The sequence below is a fragment of the Podarcis raffonei genome, chromosome 1, assembly GCF_027172205.1.
Source record: "Podarcis raffonei isolate rPodRaf1 chromosome 1, rPodRaf1.pri, whole genome shotgun sequence".
NCBI classification, from domain to species: domain Eukaryota; kingdom Metazoa; phylum Chordata; class Lepidosauria; order Squamata; family Lacertidae; genus Podarcis; species Podarcis raffonei.
In genome coordinates, this window is record NC_070602.1 from 128,719,938 (window position 1) to 128,735,863 (window position 15,926).

General features: G+C 45.3%; 1 protein-coding gene across 3 annotated transcripts in view; it reads right to left on the bottom strand.

Annotated features, from left to right (window-relative positions):
* Positions 1-1,434: 1,434 nt before the first annotated feature.
* Positions 1,435-15,926, bottom strand: part of PARD3B (par-3 family cell polarity regulator beta) — a 617,714-nt gene continuing 603,222 nt past the window's right edge. For all 3 annotated transcript variants that reach the window (XM_053366051.1, XM_053366062.1, XM_053366043.1), the window contains one exon: positions 1,435-7,264. In XM_053366051.1, the coding sequence (XP_053222026.1) occupies positions 6,901-7,264 (364 nt within the window). In that variant the 3' untranslated portion in view covers positions 1,435-6,900. The remainder of the gene's footprint in view (positions 7,265-15,926) is intronic.

Below are 15,926 nucleotides of genomic sequence, written 5' to 3' on the forward strand. Positions count from 1 at the left end.
TAGGGGTGTGCATACCCCAAGAAAAAAGCACTGCAAATGGTGCTTTGCTTTCCATCCAACCTGCAATATTATGGGTCAGCCCAAGTAACATATTGGTAAAGGTAAAGGGACCCCTGACCATTAGGTCCAGTCGTGGCTGACTCTGGGGTTGCGGTGCTCATCTCGCTTTATTGGCCGAGGGAGCCAGCGTACAGCTTCCGGGTCATGTGGCCAGCAAACTTCTAGGTTGGCAGGAGCAGGGACAGAGCAATGGGAGCTCACTCCATCGCGGGGATTCGAACCACCGACCTTCTGATCGGCAAGTCCTAGGCTCTGTGGTTTAACCCACAGCGCCACTCGCGTCCCTTAACATATTTGTACATTTGGGCTAATGGTGCCATAGCAATTAATGTCCTGTGCTTAAGCCATTGTCCTACTTAAGCCATTTCTTGCACTTGTTTCTAGGAGGCTGGTATTCAGAGATACAGTGCCTATAATGCAGAAGTACCGGGTAGCTGTTTGCCCAACTCCACAGAGGATAGTCATCTGTTCCAAGCCTGGATTGAAGAACCATCCTGGAACAGGGAAAGTTGCTCATCAGGTTAGTCTTCTGCCCTATGCTGAGATGTACTGTATGCCTATTTAAAAGGTAGCAATTAATTTAAATGGTAGGAATTGGAGAGCCAGTGTGGTGTAGTGGTTAAGAGCAGTGGACTCGTAATCTGGTGAACCGGGTTCGCTTCCCTGCTCCTCCACATGCAGCTACTGGGTGACCCTGGGCTAGTCACACTTCTCTGAAGTCTCTCAGCCTCACTCACCTCACAGAGTGTTTGTTGTGGGGGAGGAAGGGAAAAGAGATTGTTAGCCGCTTTGAGATGCCTTAGGGTAGTGATAAAGCGGGATATCAAATCCAAACTCTTCTTCTTCCTAAATTGGTGTTTATACATATACCAGGAACAGGGACAAGAAAATCCCTATAAATAAGGCACCACTGGCTTCAGCTGAATCTAGTGCCAAGTAGATTTAGATTTGCTTGGTATCTATTTGTGACATTCACAAAAGCAGTTTTGAGCAGCTTCGTTAACGTGTGACAAGGTTGGATTTGGGGACCCCGATTTGCCGTCTCAGTTACTTGGTTTGGGGTGGTGGTGGTGGCAAGAAACTCAGCGTTCGCGGCACAAAAATGGTACTAAACTTTGGCATCAGGTTTTTATTTGGGGGGGGAGATCTGGAATTTCGGGGTCACACTTTAATGAAGCTGTTTTGAGCTAATCCTGCCGCTGGATGAATGCAGCCTGGAGGTTTGTGGTGTGCAAAACAATGGCAAGAAGGAAACTAGCCATTGTCGCAACTGCCTGCATCCCGCCCCATTATGTTTCTTCTCAAAGAGCGTCTCTGTTGAGAACTGACCACAGTTGATGGGGATCAAAAGATCAGACAAAAAGAGCCCTTGGCAGTTGTTCTTAAAGCCTTTATTTTAATGCAGAATAAAACTGTTCAGCATTTATATTGTGATATGTAACCAAAAAAAAAGTGAAACAGTGGTACCAGATGATCTCTTAACCCCCCCCAATAAATTTCCCAAACTTTTAAACAATTTAAAAAAAGCACACACACACACAAATATAGGCGCATATGCGCAACAACAAGAAAGAATAGAAAAGGACAGCAGTGTGCAAACGAGCAACTCCCATTACCGTTCGTGGGATTGCGCCAGAAATAATCTGAAATTGATGTCTTGTGAATGAAGGCTTAAAAATACGTATGTATAAGAAAAAGGTTCTGGTTTCTGCACTGAGAGGCAAACGTCTCTCAAGTAAGTGCACAGATGGCTAGAATGCTCTTGCAAAAAGTTATACGCGAGAGCCTGATCTGGGAAAGCGGTCCGTGCATCTTAGCTCCCACAAGGGAGAGGATATGTTCACCCCAGAACACATCTACCATGGAACGTCTAGTGTTTTTAAAAAGGCAGAAAGGAAGGAGGTAGCGTTTTAACAGTATACAAAGATTAGGCAGCACGTGAAGCTTTATATCTGGCTAAGGGTAGCACTTGGAATGTTGGGGTTTTGAAGAGAATCTGGAAAGCTGACTTCCCAGGGCCTCTCCTTGTTTTCTGGACTCCTCGCCCTTTTCAGTTGCTGCAGTCCGAGTTGATCTTCCATCCCACGAGCTAATAATGTCAACAGATGGTTCTGTTGGGTGTCTGCACGGAGCACCCAGTCACTCAACAGTTAACGCGTCAAATCTAGTTTTCGTCACAAAAATAAAATTAAATTAAAAAATGCAACAGGAATTTGCTCCAAAGTACACTGATGTTTCCAGTAAGTTCAGCGGGCTTTCAGCCAGGCTTCTGTTCCAAATGCAATACCTAAGCCAGCTCAGCGCTCGGGGAATAAATGTACAAAGCTGTATCTAGCAGTTTTGACTGCTTGCTCTGAAACCAGTGTTATGCAGCCCCCATCCCTTGTGCTGTCCTTACGATTTCCCTGCTGGCATGCGCAAAACCTTTGCCCCTCTTCGCAAGGGAGCCCTGTCCTTTGAAGAGCCAGCCTTTGAAGAAAGCAGATCACACAGTTGGTTAGCAACTGCAATGTGCTCCTTCTTAGCCCTTTGGGGGGTTAAGGTGGAAAGGGATAGATGGCTTGTGCAGCCCATATTTGTGCCTTATGATAGGACACATTCTCCCTGCCTCTTGTCAGGATACGGGCATGAATCTGGTCATCCATCCATATTTGTTGGCCTGAGCTTCATGTCTAAAGCAAGGGGAAATTGGGACTGCGGTAGGAGGCACCTGTCTTCACAGGGTGGGGCCGACACGGCAAACCTAATCAACAAGCGCACTGATGCCCATTTTCGAACTTGCGTGTGGAAATGCATCCCACAGGGGCAGATCAGAGCCACCCAAATTCCCTTGCGATGGCTTCTGTCGGATATTCACGTTATCACGGACATTTAGCACACGAGGCCTTTGTGAATAGCAAAGAACCCTCTCAGATCCATTAATATTCACAACCATACGGGCGCATGCGAGAAAAGAGCAACTTGTTTTCTTAATGGCTCGTGTGGAATTGTTTTGCGGGCAAGTGATATATATTTTGATCCACCAGCTACAGCACCTTGTGATATGTGTGTGTGTGCTACACATTTGTCTGCAATATGGTGCCGATAGTTTGTTTTGCGTTATTCCAGAGAAGCAGGATATATATACATATACATGCATGTGCGCACACACCCACACCCACACTCTTCTGTGAGTCACTTAAAGCCGCCAACTGCTCTCCCTCCCCATTAGAAACATGGGGGCATTTCAGACTGATAGGGATGCCATTCAGTTTCCTTTGCTCCTGTCCCCCCAAAACCAGGCCAGGAGTTTTTGCTCCTTTCAGCAAAGCACGAAGCATCTATATAGTACTGCATCTATATTTTTTTAACCAAAAGGAGGAAAAGTCTCCTATGGCTTTGAAATCAGAAGCATAGTTGAATACCCCATTGGCTAAGATTGACAGCTGAGAAGGGTCGTCTCTTGACCTGCCTTGTCCTACCCGCTGCAGTCAATGGGAGTTTTAGAAGGGTGTTTCATGTTACATGGAAAACAACTGAGCACAAGCTTCAAAGGCCATAAATAATCCAGACAGGCTCTTTCCATTCAATTTGGATTTATCCCTAGCTCCTGAAATGCTGTCAGTTATCTCTGTGAATGGGAGCGAAATGGCACCAGAAAGGGGTTAGGAGGCAGGTGATTTATAAGGCAGGAGCTTATCTTCCAAAGCTCCCCTTAATTGTGATCAGGCTACAGATAAAGCCACTGTCATCAACATTAGCTTCTTCTATTGGAGGATCCAACGTATCGTAGGTTATATTTGTACAAAGTGCATTTTAAAATGTTCACCTCACTCCTAGCGGCCTTTCTGCACTCCTTGGACATCTGCCTATCTTTGTCTGTCTTACATATGGCCTATTTACAGAAATCTTTCAGGGGGAAGCACTTGTACTACACCCCAAAGGGGAAATGAATGGGGTTGTTGTTTAAGAGTGGCCTTCTCAGTATCAATCTTGCTTCAGATCCAAAGTTGAAGCTTATCTCAATTAAATGATTGCCTGCATACACCTGAGACGAAGGTCCACCTCCATGCTCTTCAAAAGAGTTCACAAGGCAAGGGATAAAGCAGAAGAATTTCATCACAGAGAATTCCCCCACAGGCTGGGTTTGATGACCTGGATCATATTGTTCGGGAGCCACCAGGCACTCCAAGTGACCTAAAAATCGTCACACATTTGGGGTAACTTCCACTGTTGCAGGTGAAGCTGTAAATACCAGCAAAATGGCTGGCACAGACTACAGGGCCACAGAAAGCAATCTCTTTTTTCATAATGAACTCCACCCAGTGTTTCTCAAACTTGGGTGCCCAGCTGTTGTCGGACTACAGCTCCCATCATCCCTAGCTAACAGGACCTGCGGTCAGGGATGAGGGGAATTGTAGTCCAGCAACAGTCGGGGACCCAAGTTTGAGAAACAAGGAAGAGCTTTGTCCTCCCTCCACCAAACCAGGACAGAAGAATGAAAGTAACATTTTAACATGATTGATCTAATTTGGATGACCAGTCACTATACACCAGTGATCACAACAGGCCATTATTTCCTGTCTTCCGTGTGGTATCTTACCTCGGTTCAGATATGAAACAAGATATTCAACAGGAACTCAGGCTTAGCAAGGAGTAAACAATTCGAGGTTCACACTCTACTTAAGCCTGCAAATGTTAAGGAAGACATGACTGCACTTACCGGGAGAGACTTAGCTGCCCATTTAAAAGTGGGCTGGACAAAATTTAAGGGTATTTTATACAGATACATTTCCCAAAAATATCAGCCTCCCAGCTTACTTATTCACAGCCACTTGAAGTTCATCTGGTGGAAATAGATATTGGCCTTTTACATGGCTATAATATGTATTTGCCATTTTAGGAACAAGCAGTCTGAGAATAATTACAGGGAAAAGTCACTCCCTGGTGACAATTTCTTGTTGGAATTAATGGTAGAAACACAACTGTCCTCGCGAAACTGTTTCCTGCTTAGTCCTGCCTAGAGAGTAAATGACCTAGAGAAGGCTATGAGACACACAACCTTGGATCCCAACACTACTATTTGTTACTCAGGGACTTTGAATCTGAAGCTGTTAGGTTTGGGTTTTGTTCCTTTTCATATTAAACAAACAAACAAAAAATCAATTACTTATATGAATATTAATACTTGGGACAACAATGTTAGGCCAGTGGGTTCAATGCGACACCATAGAACCTTTCATGGGCAATGGAGGAGCTCGTCCTTTCAAACGCTGCAACACAAATTTGTGTGTGTGACAGATTCACTAAGCGCCAAGTCTCTAGAGGCCACTGGGTATAATGAAGCCATTTCAGAAAGGGTAAATGATAAATGGCTGTGCCTGGTAGATGACCCCTCTGTGCAATATATAATAATTATGAGGCGACCTGTGTAATGAATCCTGTTAATTTGCTGCATACCAAAAGGAAACCAACAGCTCCTTCTGCGGCCAGGCCCCAAGGTCTTTTCCTTGAAAGGAAAAAGGCTATGGAATAAATAGCCTTGAAAGCCATCCAAAGGAAAGGATGATTTTATTATTATTATTATTTTAAAAGGGGGGTTTAAAAAAATGATGCTGGAGCTACTCCGAATTCCTAGCTCATCAAAGTTTCAGAGGCTTTCTTAGACAGGGTGGCAAGTAAAAATAAACAGAACCGAAAAGACCCTCCACATCCCCCGCAGTCAATAACCTGCAAACAGGACCACCTCCCTCAGAAATGCAAGCTAAAGGAACACCAGGGACCACCTGAGCTTCCTCCCTTCACTGTTGGAACATGATTGGAAGTCATTAAAACACTATTCTTATCCTGTATCTCTGATCCTCTGGTGTGTTTTTGTCTTCTATCTTAAAATGACCATCTGATAATCCACCATTTTAAAACAGAAGGGGCCTCCTTTGCTACAGGCTCAGCAAGCCCTGGGTGCTGCAGCCCTGCAGAATTTCTGCCAGGCAACAGAGGCCCTGGTATCCCCTGACCTTCCTTCCTGGGGCAGGATCTGAAGAAGAATAGCCTTCACAGGAGACACTTTGAAGTCAAAAGCCAACGCAAGGATAGCCGGGTGCTGTGCTTGCCTGGCCAGCAACTGTTTGTACGGGAGGGGCAGACTCCCGCTATCACTCCTGCAAAATTGGGTGCTGGGGGCGAGTTGTCTTACATAACCACTGCCACCCTCCCTCCAACCCTTTCGTCTCTGAGTTGGCAACTGGGGAGAGTAAATAAGATTCTCCAAATGGTCTCCATGTGCCAAAGTGAGAAACTGAAGAGGGGGACAGAAAAACTGAATATCTGAAGGGGCAATTAAAAAATATGACCGGGATGAGAGCAAAACAGTATTTCCCTATGACAACAGAGAGAAATGTCAGGTCACACCGTGAGCACATCTCCACTCTTAAAACAATTCTCCAATCAGAGGTCATAGAAAAGAAGGGTCTGCCATACTGGGGGCACACACAGTGGCACCCATGGAATACTCTTTCTGAAACAATGTCCAAAATAGTTCCCTGCAATGTGGGCATCTAGCATGTGCTTGTGTAGTTAGTTGCAAACAGCCCTGAGTGGCACTTTTAAGGCGTGCTTAGAAGAAATTCTGCTTACTCTTCGCCTGCCGCCTTCTACGTTTGAGGAAGCGTTAAAACACACACTCCGATACACTGGTGGTACCCAAAAGTCACTGTACCGCTTTTTGCGAGCTTGCAGTTATGTTCACGAACATGTCCTGGGTGCAAACTGGACAGGCTCAAACGACATCTCTCCCCTGGGGTAGGCAAGATCAGTGGTAACGGCTGCAAGATGAGATATCGACAGGAGTCCGGCTTTAGGCTATACGGCCGCGGTCATGGGGTCCTTCTGTCTAGGATCTTGATGCCGGTATTGGTACTGATCCGGGCCGGCTCGGCGATGAGCGAGTCTGCCCATTTCATGATAAGGCAGCCCCCTGTGGCCTTGAGGCGGGGAGGGTGGCACATCTTGGCGGAGGGGTCCTTTGTGCTGGCCTACTGGTTGTTGTGGGAGACCACACTGAGGATACCATATCTCTGTTGCCCTTGGGCCATCTTGTGGGAGAGCATAGCTCCCTTTGGAGGGATGTACTGGTGGGTGGCCCGCTTGATAGTAAGGAAGATCTCTGTCTTTATACATCACCCGTTGTCCTGCTATATACTCCATGGGTTCTATGGGTCCATGCCTGGGAGGGAAAGAAAAGAAGAGAGCTGTAAATAGAAAGCCCCACGTCGCTTCCATTTGAAGTTCCCCATTTGTTTGGGACAAGAAAAGCCACCAAGCTCTAGCGACTGGCCAACGTGAGTCAAGACAGAATAAAGACTTCCTGGCAGATGCATGCTGCTAGATTGGTAAAACACACGCCGGAAGCTGGCGCAAAGGTCCAGCGCACATCGCAGCTCCTTTAGAAAAAGGCACCACTGGAATCCTCCGCCTCACAATGCGAGCTCCTCACGACCCTCTTGCAATAATGGAAAACAAAGAGCCCTTTCAATGATGTGCGCCGGACTGTGTCTTATCTAGCCTGAGGATAAACAGATGAGTTGGGTCTGCATCCTGGCGAGCCCCACAAGGCTCACGAACACCAATATTCACACCTCAAAGCTGTTTCGCCAATTTTCTTGTCTCAGACATGTCAGTCCATAAAAACTCTCCAAGCCTCGCAGTTGGAAAGCCTGGAACTCCCAGAAGAAAACTGTACGGATATGAGGATATTGTATCTGCATTTAGTGGGCTAGCTGCCAACACCGTTTCAGTGGAAAAGAGCACACTCAAACACACATGGGCGTGAGTCTGTGGGCCTAAATCTGCAACGTGTCTGCATCAATAAGGATTTGACAAGCTCTGGTGCATGTGAAAAGCAACATGTGTGACCATGTAATGCCAATGCCAATTATGGAGTAATTTCTGTAGTTTTCTCTGTCTTAATTCCAGGATTTACATTAATGAGGGGATTCTCCCTAATAAGGGTAAAGCTGGGATAAGTGTTACATGGAATAAATAACTGTTTTATGTAGATGTCAACCCAGAAGCCACACATACACACACACAAAAAACCTCTGTGTGATTAGAGATTGTTCTCTTCAAGGCTAAAATATTTCTTCAGTTACAGAAAGAATGCTGACTAGCTCTGAAGAGAACTGTTGACGGCAACATTTTTTCAGATGCAAAAATAGATACCATACTTTCTGGAGTGTGTTGGTTTTTGCAGACCAGACAGCACCCTGCAATGCAGTGCTGAATATCCCCCCCCCCCACATATACGCTTTCTTTTTTGGACCTGCAGTGATTTGGCTTCTATTTTTTTAATGTGTCATTTAAAACAAAACAAAAGCAAATGCTGAATCTCTGCAATCACAGCCCTTCTCCTCTCCCCCATAAATCTGGTCCAGCTTCCCAGAAAAACGTGGGGAACCTTGGAACAAGCCAAGCTTATCTTCCACCTTAAGCAATCTCGGCACATGGAAACTCCGATATACGGATGCCAGTTACAAGCAGATTGGAGGCAGCCTCCAATAGGAAGGAGGAGAGGCAAGACTCTAGCCAGGGAGATATTTTTGGTCATTGTTGTTCAGGCCAATTGTGGAAAAACTTGTATCTTCTGAAATGCCGCACAAGATATAACACACACAACCGGGAAGCAGAGCTCAGACAGCGACAGATCCCTGGACCGACCTTGTTCCTTCTGCATTTATGGAAGATCATCAAAAACAAAACAGAAAAACCCAGAGGAACCCAAGGTGTAGCGTACGACCATTTAAAATCATATTAAAGGTAAAGGTAAAAGGACCTCTGACCGTTAGGTCCAGTCGCGGACGACTCTGGGGTTGCGGCGCTAATCTCGCTTTACTGGCCGAGGGAGCTGGTGTTTGTCCGCAGACGGCTTCTGGGTCATGTGGCCAGCATGACTAAGCCGCTTCTGGTGAACCAGAGCAGCACACGGAAACACCGTTTTCCCTTCCCGCCAGAGTGGTACCTATTTATCTACTTGCACTTTGTGCTTTTGAACTGCTAGGTTGGCAGGAGCTGGGACTGAACAACGGAAGCTCACCCCATCGCGGGGATTTGAACCACCGACCTTCTGATCGGCAAGTCCTAGGCTCTGTGGGCACCACCCACGTCCCTTTAACATCATATTAAATTTATAATTTTATAATGAATGATTTTAGAGTGTTGTTTGTGTTGTACTTTTGTATTGTTTTATTGTTGTTAGCCGCCCTGAGCCCGGCTTCGGCTGGGGAGGGCGGGATATAAATAAAATTTTTTATTATTATTATTATTATTATTATTATTATTATTATTATTATTATTATATTAGCATCAAGTAAAATTGGTAAGAGTGAGCAATAAAGATTTACACAACGGCAACCTAAATCCACAAAAGGAAAGGAAAAGCCAGCAGATTCAAGAGGTGGGGGAAATTTAAAAAGTTTTCACCTAGAAAGAATCTAAGAAGAGTCCTGCTTGATCAGACAGTTGGTGAAACTTTTTTCTTTTCCTTTCATCATTGTGCCATACAACCTGAGTCCTTGTGGTGAAGAGTCTAACCCCCTCAGCCTTCACTCTTCTGAAAATTCAATCCCACTCCAATTTCAATTTCTGCAGTTAACACTTATGTTTTCTAATAGGAGAGCAGCAGCAAATACTAGCCCAGGAAGCAAGAAAGCACAGCAAATCACCACCAGGATATAAATGCACCCGGAAGAACACATTTGCTGTGGACACACATGGCCATTTTACAGATACTGATAAAATGTTTTGAGAGTACCGGTGTAAACGGAAAGAAAGGAAGTGTGAAATGTTGCTGATTTCGCTGATTCATCTCCAGCTCATTTTAACTTGGTTACACGAGGCATGTGGGACGCGGGTGGCGCTATGGGTTAAATCACAGAGCCTAGGACTTGCTGATCAGAAGGTTGGCGGTTCAAATCCCCGCGACAGGGTGAGCTCCCGTTCCTCGGTCCCTGCTCCTGCCAACCTAGCAGTTCGAAAGCACGTCAAAGTGCAAGTAGATAAATAGGTACCACTCCAGCGGGAAGGTAAACAGCGTTTCTGTGTGCTGCTCTGGTTCGCCAGAAACGGATTAGTCATGCTGGCCACATGACCCGGAAGCTGTACGCCGGCTCCCTCGGCCAGTAAAGCGAGATGAGCGCCGCAACCCCAGAGTCGGTCACGACTGGACCTAATGGTCAGGGGTCCCTTTACCTTTACCTTTTACACGAGGCATACACTTAACTGAGAAAGGACAGTTGTGCTTCCATTTTGTGAAGTAAGACATAATGGAAAATTAAGAGCTCATATATGTGAACTGGTATCACTTGGGTACCACAAGTATTATACATCTCCTGTTCCTAGTGATTTGCTTCTATAAATGCTGCAGAGACTGCAGTGGGGAAATTGAGTCCTTTACCCATCAGGAATAGTGCTTGGACTGATCCAGTTTTCAGTCATCTTCATTAGGCGCTGACCATTGACATCTGAGTAGCACAAATTTTACCAGTGAGGGGGAAAAACCACATGACAGCAAGGCAGAAAACAAAACACCGCAGACTCACGATTTGATGCAATTCAGCTCGTGGTACTATCTACTTCCACCTCACAGGCCTGCTGGTATCAAAGCACAGCAGGCAAAGCCAATGTACTGTTGCTGCTCTTTCTTTTGCAGTTCCAGCAGCAGACTACAGTGAGGAATAAGGCTGAACATTCACCCACTCACCCCTGCAAACTCCTGGCTCAGGTTTAGTCATCACTAAAGTGACAGCTTTTGCTTGACAGATCTGAGTCTGGTCACCCGACAGAGCCAGAGATGCTGTAAAGAAGAATGGATGTGTGTCCCTGTGCCTATGGAGGGCACAGTCTCGAAATAGTATCAATTGGTTGGAGCAGAGAACGGTCCGCCTGGCATTCAGAATATCAGGGGAAAGCACATCATCCTATTATTTAACACCTCAGTAGTTTTATTCATAAACTGTCAAGGAGGAATGAGATGGGCTCCTTCGCCAGTGAAGCAAATGTGCTCTCGGGCCAAAACGAATCCTTCCTATTGTCTCTCAAGGAAGCCCGCAAGAGGGACTTTGCAAAGGAGCTCAGTCACCAAAGACTAAATAGAGAGCTCGGATGATTACAATTACAGCCATGCCAGTCATTGACATTTTTCATAACCCCATGGAATGACAAAGAAACAAAGCTCAAGATAAGCAGGGCCGGCTCACTTACGAGGCAATACGGGGTGAGTGCCTCAGGTGGCAGGATGCACAGAGGCAGCGGTAGCAGGGAAGCTGTGGCACACGCCTCGGGAGCCTGCATCTGCTGCCTCCTTGGCAGCCACCCCACAAATACAGCCTCAACAGTAGACTCTCGGTCCTGGTGAGGAGACACCATTTTGTGGTTTGCCTCAGGTGCCAAAATGTATTGGGTCAGCCTTGATGATGAGACTGCTTCGTATTTCTTTGTGTGTGTGGAGGCACAAGCTCTCTGGTTAGCCCTTTTTCCTGTTACTCTACCAACAGCAAGCTCTGTTTGAAACTGTTCTGCCACGTAATACTCCTTTCCCGATGCAGAGCATGTGGAAAGTTTTGAGGCGTCGCTCCTGACAGTTGTAAGTTGTCCACCACTCACTTCCCAAAAGCAGCATGCTCAACATGCAAGCCTCGTAGGCCTTCATCTTCGTAGTGGACATTAGCATCTCATTCTCTTTTACTGTTTTGGAGAGGTGAGCCATTGCCGTAGCTGCCTTGCTAATGCTCTCATCCAGCTCAGCATCGATGCGTGGAACCGAGATGAGTGGAACCCAGTGACACAAACCAACCCAAGTGTGTGATCACCATTGTTGATGGTGGGCATTGCCCTAAAGACCTGCAAAGGCAACTTGGATTTCCTTATTTTCCTCTTTGCATGCCCAATTGAGGCACATGGTATCACTGTCACTCCTCCCAGTCCTCCAGGGATGATAGCATCAGTTGGAAGGGACCCCAGGGGTCATCTAGTCCAACCCCCTGCAATGTAGGAATCTCAGCTAAACATCCATGACAGATGGCCATCCAACCTCTGCTTAGAAACCTCCTAGGAAGGAGAGTCCACCACCTTTGTTCCACTGTCCAACAGCTCTTACTGTCGGAAAAAGCTCTTGCTGTCAAGGCCATACAGTCAGGGTTCCAGAGTCAACATGACCCGATAACACCAAAATTAAGGCAGGCCTGGGTGACAAGGGCTTTGCCTTTTTAGCAACCTCAAATAGCCCCCGGCTCATTTCTGTCGAAACTCATTTCTGTCGAAGCTGCACCAACGTGACATGCAATACCATAGTTTGTGGTGACCTGTTCCTGAAATGGCCACAAAGACCCTCTTGCCCCAAAGCCCTATGAGCCCAGCAGCCGAACAGAAAAGGCGCATAAAACCGATTTAGTAATAATGGCAGAACCTGGATGGTTTCCCAGCAGTGGTTGGTGCTCTGTGTCACCCATTTTTGTGGCCAAAAGTCTAAACTTCCGCAGCAGCTCAACTCTTATCAAATAAATGCATGGAATGAATAACCCCCTCTCCGGGGCTGGCCACTAGTTTCTCTAGAAGGGGAATGTTGTGGGCTGATGGCTACAGATCCCTAGACTGGAAGGGACAGATGGAAGAAGAGAAAACTGAGATGATTCACAGCCTCCCTGGTCCACGTGGGGCTGCCTTCAAGGGTGCTTCCAGATGTGGATATAATATTGTGGGGTCATTCAGTTACCACAAAGGGGTCATTGGCAACAGAGGTTTAAAAATTTTATCAAATGGGGGGGGGCAAAGTATTTCCATCACACTATGAGAAGCACATGTTGCTTCAAAGTGCAGAAACTGTTTTGGTTTGGGGGCGGGAGGAGTTACTTACTGTTTTGGCTTGCAATCCTAAGGAGCAAATCCTAGTGAACTCTGCAAGATCTCACAGTAAATACGCCTAAGACTGTGCTCTAGTCCCTGACCCAGAACATCCTTAGGGCTGCCATATTTCAAAAAGTAAACACCAGGTCACCCCAGAAGTTGTTGAGCTTTTCAAAGGAAATTCCCCCTGGATGTCAATTCCGACTTCAAAATTTTGGTGATGTATGGCAGCCCTAATCTAGATGCAGGAACCATCTCCAGATAAGAACGTTAACTTCCCCTCTTCCTTTAATCCCTTAGAAAAACACTTATCTGGTAAAAAGCCAACATGACCATTGACTGAACCTGTCTGGATCCTCCCACCAAAATATATATTTAGCAGCAATAACTCCAGATATTAGACCGAGAATGAGCTTTGTGCTCTCATGGTCCCTCCTCCTTGTGTACCAAGCCTTAAATCAATACTTAGGTTTGTTAGACCATAGTTTCTCACATCTGAAATGGGAAGCTTTGGTTTAATCAGACTACAAAACCAGATTGACCCATTTGGCAACATACTAGTAAAAAGGTAAAGGTAAAGGACCCCTGACAGTTTAGTCCAATCACAGACAACTCTGGGGTAGCGGTGCTCATCTCGATTTACTGGCTGAGGGAGCTGGCGTTTGTCCACAGACAGTTTTTCTGGGTCATGTGGCCAGCATGACTGAGCCGCTTCTGGCAAAACCAGAGCATCACATGGAAACGCCATTTACCTTCCCGCTGGAGCGGTACCCATTTATCTACTTGCACTTTGATGTGCTTTCAAACTGCTGGGTTGGCAGGAGCTGGGACCAAGCAAAGGGAGCTCACCCCGCCACGGGGACTTGAACCACCGTCCTTCTGATTGGCAAGCCCAAGAGGCTCAGTGGTTTAGACCACAGCGCCACCCGCGTTCCTTACAACACTAGTACTCAGTCTGATAAACCATGGTTTATACTGTATTATCTTTTTTTTAAAAAAAATAATATTTATTACTTTTCCAACAATTTAAACACTACAAAACAAAATGAACAATACAATTAAACTAACAAAACAAAATAAAAACAATTTAAAACACACCAAACAATTTCAATATCTTATCTTTCATTCACTTATTTCAGCGACCTCCTCACACCTCCCTTTTTGTATTCCACTTCTGTTAATTGTTTCAGCAATTCCTTTCCATCTTCCTCTGTTTTCTATCCTATACATATCTTAACATATTCTAACCTTATTTTTTCCTTTAATACTCTAATAATCTATTTATACTTAATTCCTTATAGCATTTCTACTAAAGCCATATAACTTCATTTCCACATTTTTCTAACATTCATTAATTTTACAGTATTTCTGTAAATAGTCTTTAAACTTTTTCCAATCTTCTTCCACCGACTCTTCTCCCTGGTCTCCGATTCTGCCAGTCATTTCTGCCAGTTCCATATAGTCCATCAACTTCATCTGCCATGGTTTATACTGTATTATCAAGTCTACTGCATCTGATCTAGCTCCCCACGTTAGCTGGGAGTACTGCACTACAGCATCTCCCATTATTTTGTATGCCAGTGTGGAAGAGCCGTTCCTTTTCCTGCAGCTAAAACATAAGCTTCCTCATCTTAATGAAAAGAATATGACTGTACAATATTACTGCTTTTGTCCACCTTTGGTATGCAATAGAAATAAAATAATGTCCAACGCCTGCTGCTGAAATGTGGGTTTTGTAGCTGGCCCTGGTGGGGCAAGCAGTGATAGTAGCTGTCTCAACAAAGTGTTTACACAAAACCAATGAAATACCGTGAAAATCCCTGAAACGAGAAGTAATCGACTACAAACATTATCTTATAAAAGTAAAGGTAAAGGGACCCCTGACCATTAGGTCCAGTTGTGACCGACTCTGGGGTTGCGACGCTCATCTTGCTTTATTGGCCGAGGGAGACGGCGTACAGCTTCCGGGTCATGTGGCCAGCATGACTAAGCCACTTCTGGTGAACCAGAGCAGTGCACGGAAACACCGTTTACCTTCCCACCGGAGCCGTACCTATTTATCTACTTGCACTTTGACGTGCTTTCGAACTGCTAGGTGGGCAGGAGCAGGGACCGAGCAACGGGAGCTCAGCCCGTCGCGGGGATTTGAACTGCCGACGTTCTGCTGACCTGCGCTGCTCTATCTTAATTCTATCTTATAGAATTAAACTAAATAACAAAAATCAAAAAGTTTAAGGAAAAAATTAGAAAAACCTAGAATTGAACAAAGCCTTAACGGGATGTGGGCTACAAACCTTGTTTCACTGAACTATTCAGTTTCCTCAGAAGGAAATAGAGAAATCACAAACCTTAAATAATTTAAAACAAACTCAAGAAAAGGGCTGAAACACTCCCCTTAGCTTACAGAAAAGGTTTGAAAACTTAAATGGCAAGTTTTAGAAACAGCCCTATTTAAAGAAAGCCAAGCAGTAGTAATAAGAAGTTGAGGACTCGGCTGTGAAAACTCTAGTATTGCCTTTACAAAAAGGTTTAAAAAAACCTACATACCACAAATTCAAAGAAAGGAATACAAGATAAGCTGTTTTAGATTTTAAACAAACTCAAGAACAGGGCTGGAACCCTCCTATGGTCTAGATGTTACTGCTGATGTTAAAGACTGGTTGTTTCAGGGATTTTCACGGTATTTCACTGGGTTTGTGTAAGTTTTCGGTTCTGTGAATGTCTTTTTTCTACTGGTCTCCACAAAGTGTGGCTTCAGAGTCCTTTCTGTATCTCCGAGTGTGGCTTCAGAGTCCTTCAGCACTTTGTCTGGAGTTTCTCATGAAGTGCTGGGAGGGCCTGTCTTGTGTAACATTCTGTTTTTAAAGTGAAAAATCTCTGGGGAAGGACAAGGGTCCTGAAAGTCCAAGGCCTGGAATTCTTCGCCTCTCTCTTATTCCACTTTAAACAGGAAACGTTCGCACTAAGCAATTCCAGGGGGAGAACGTGGG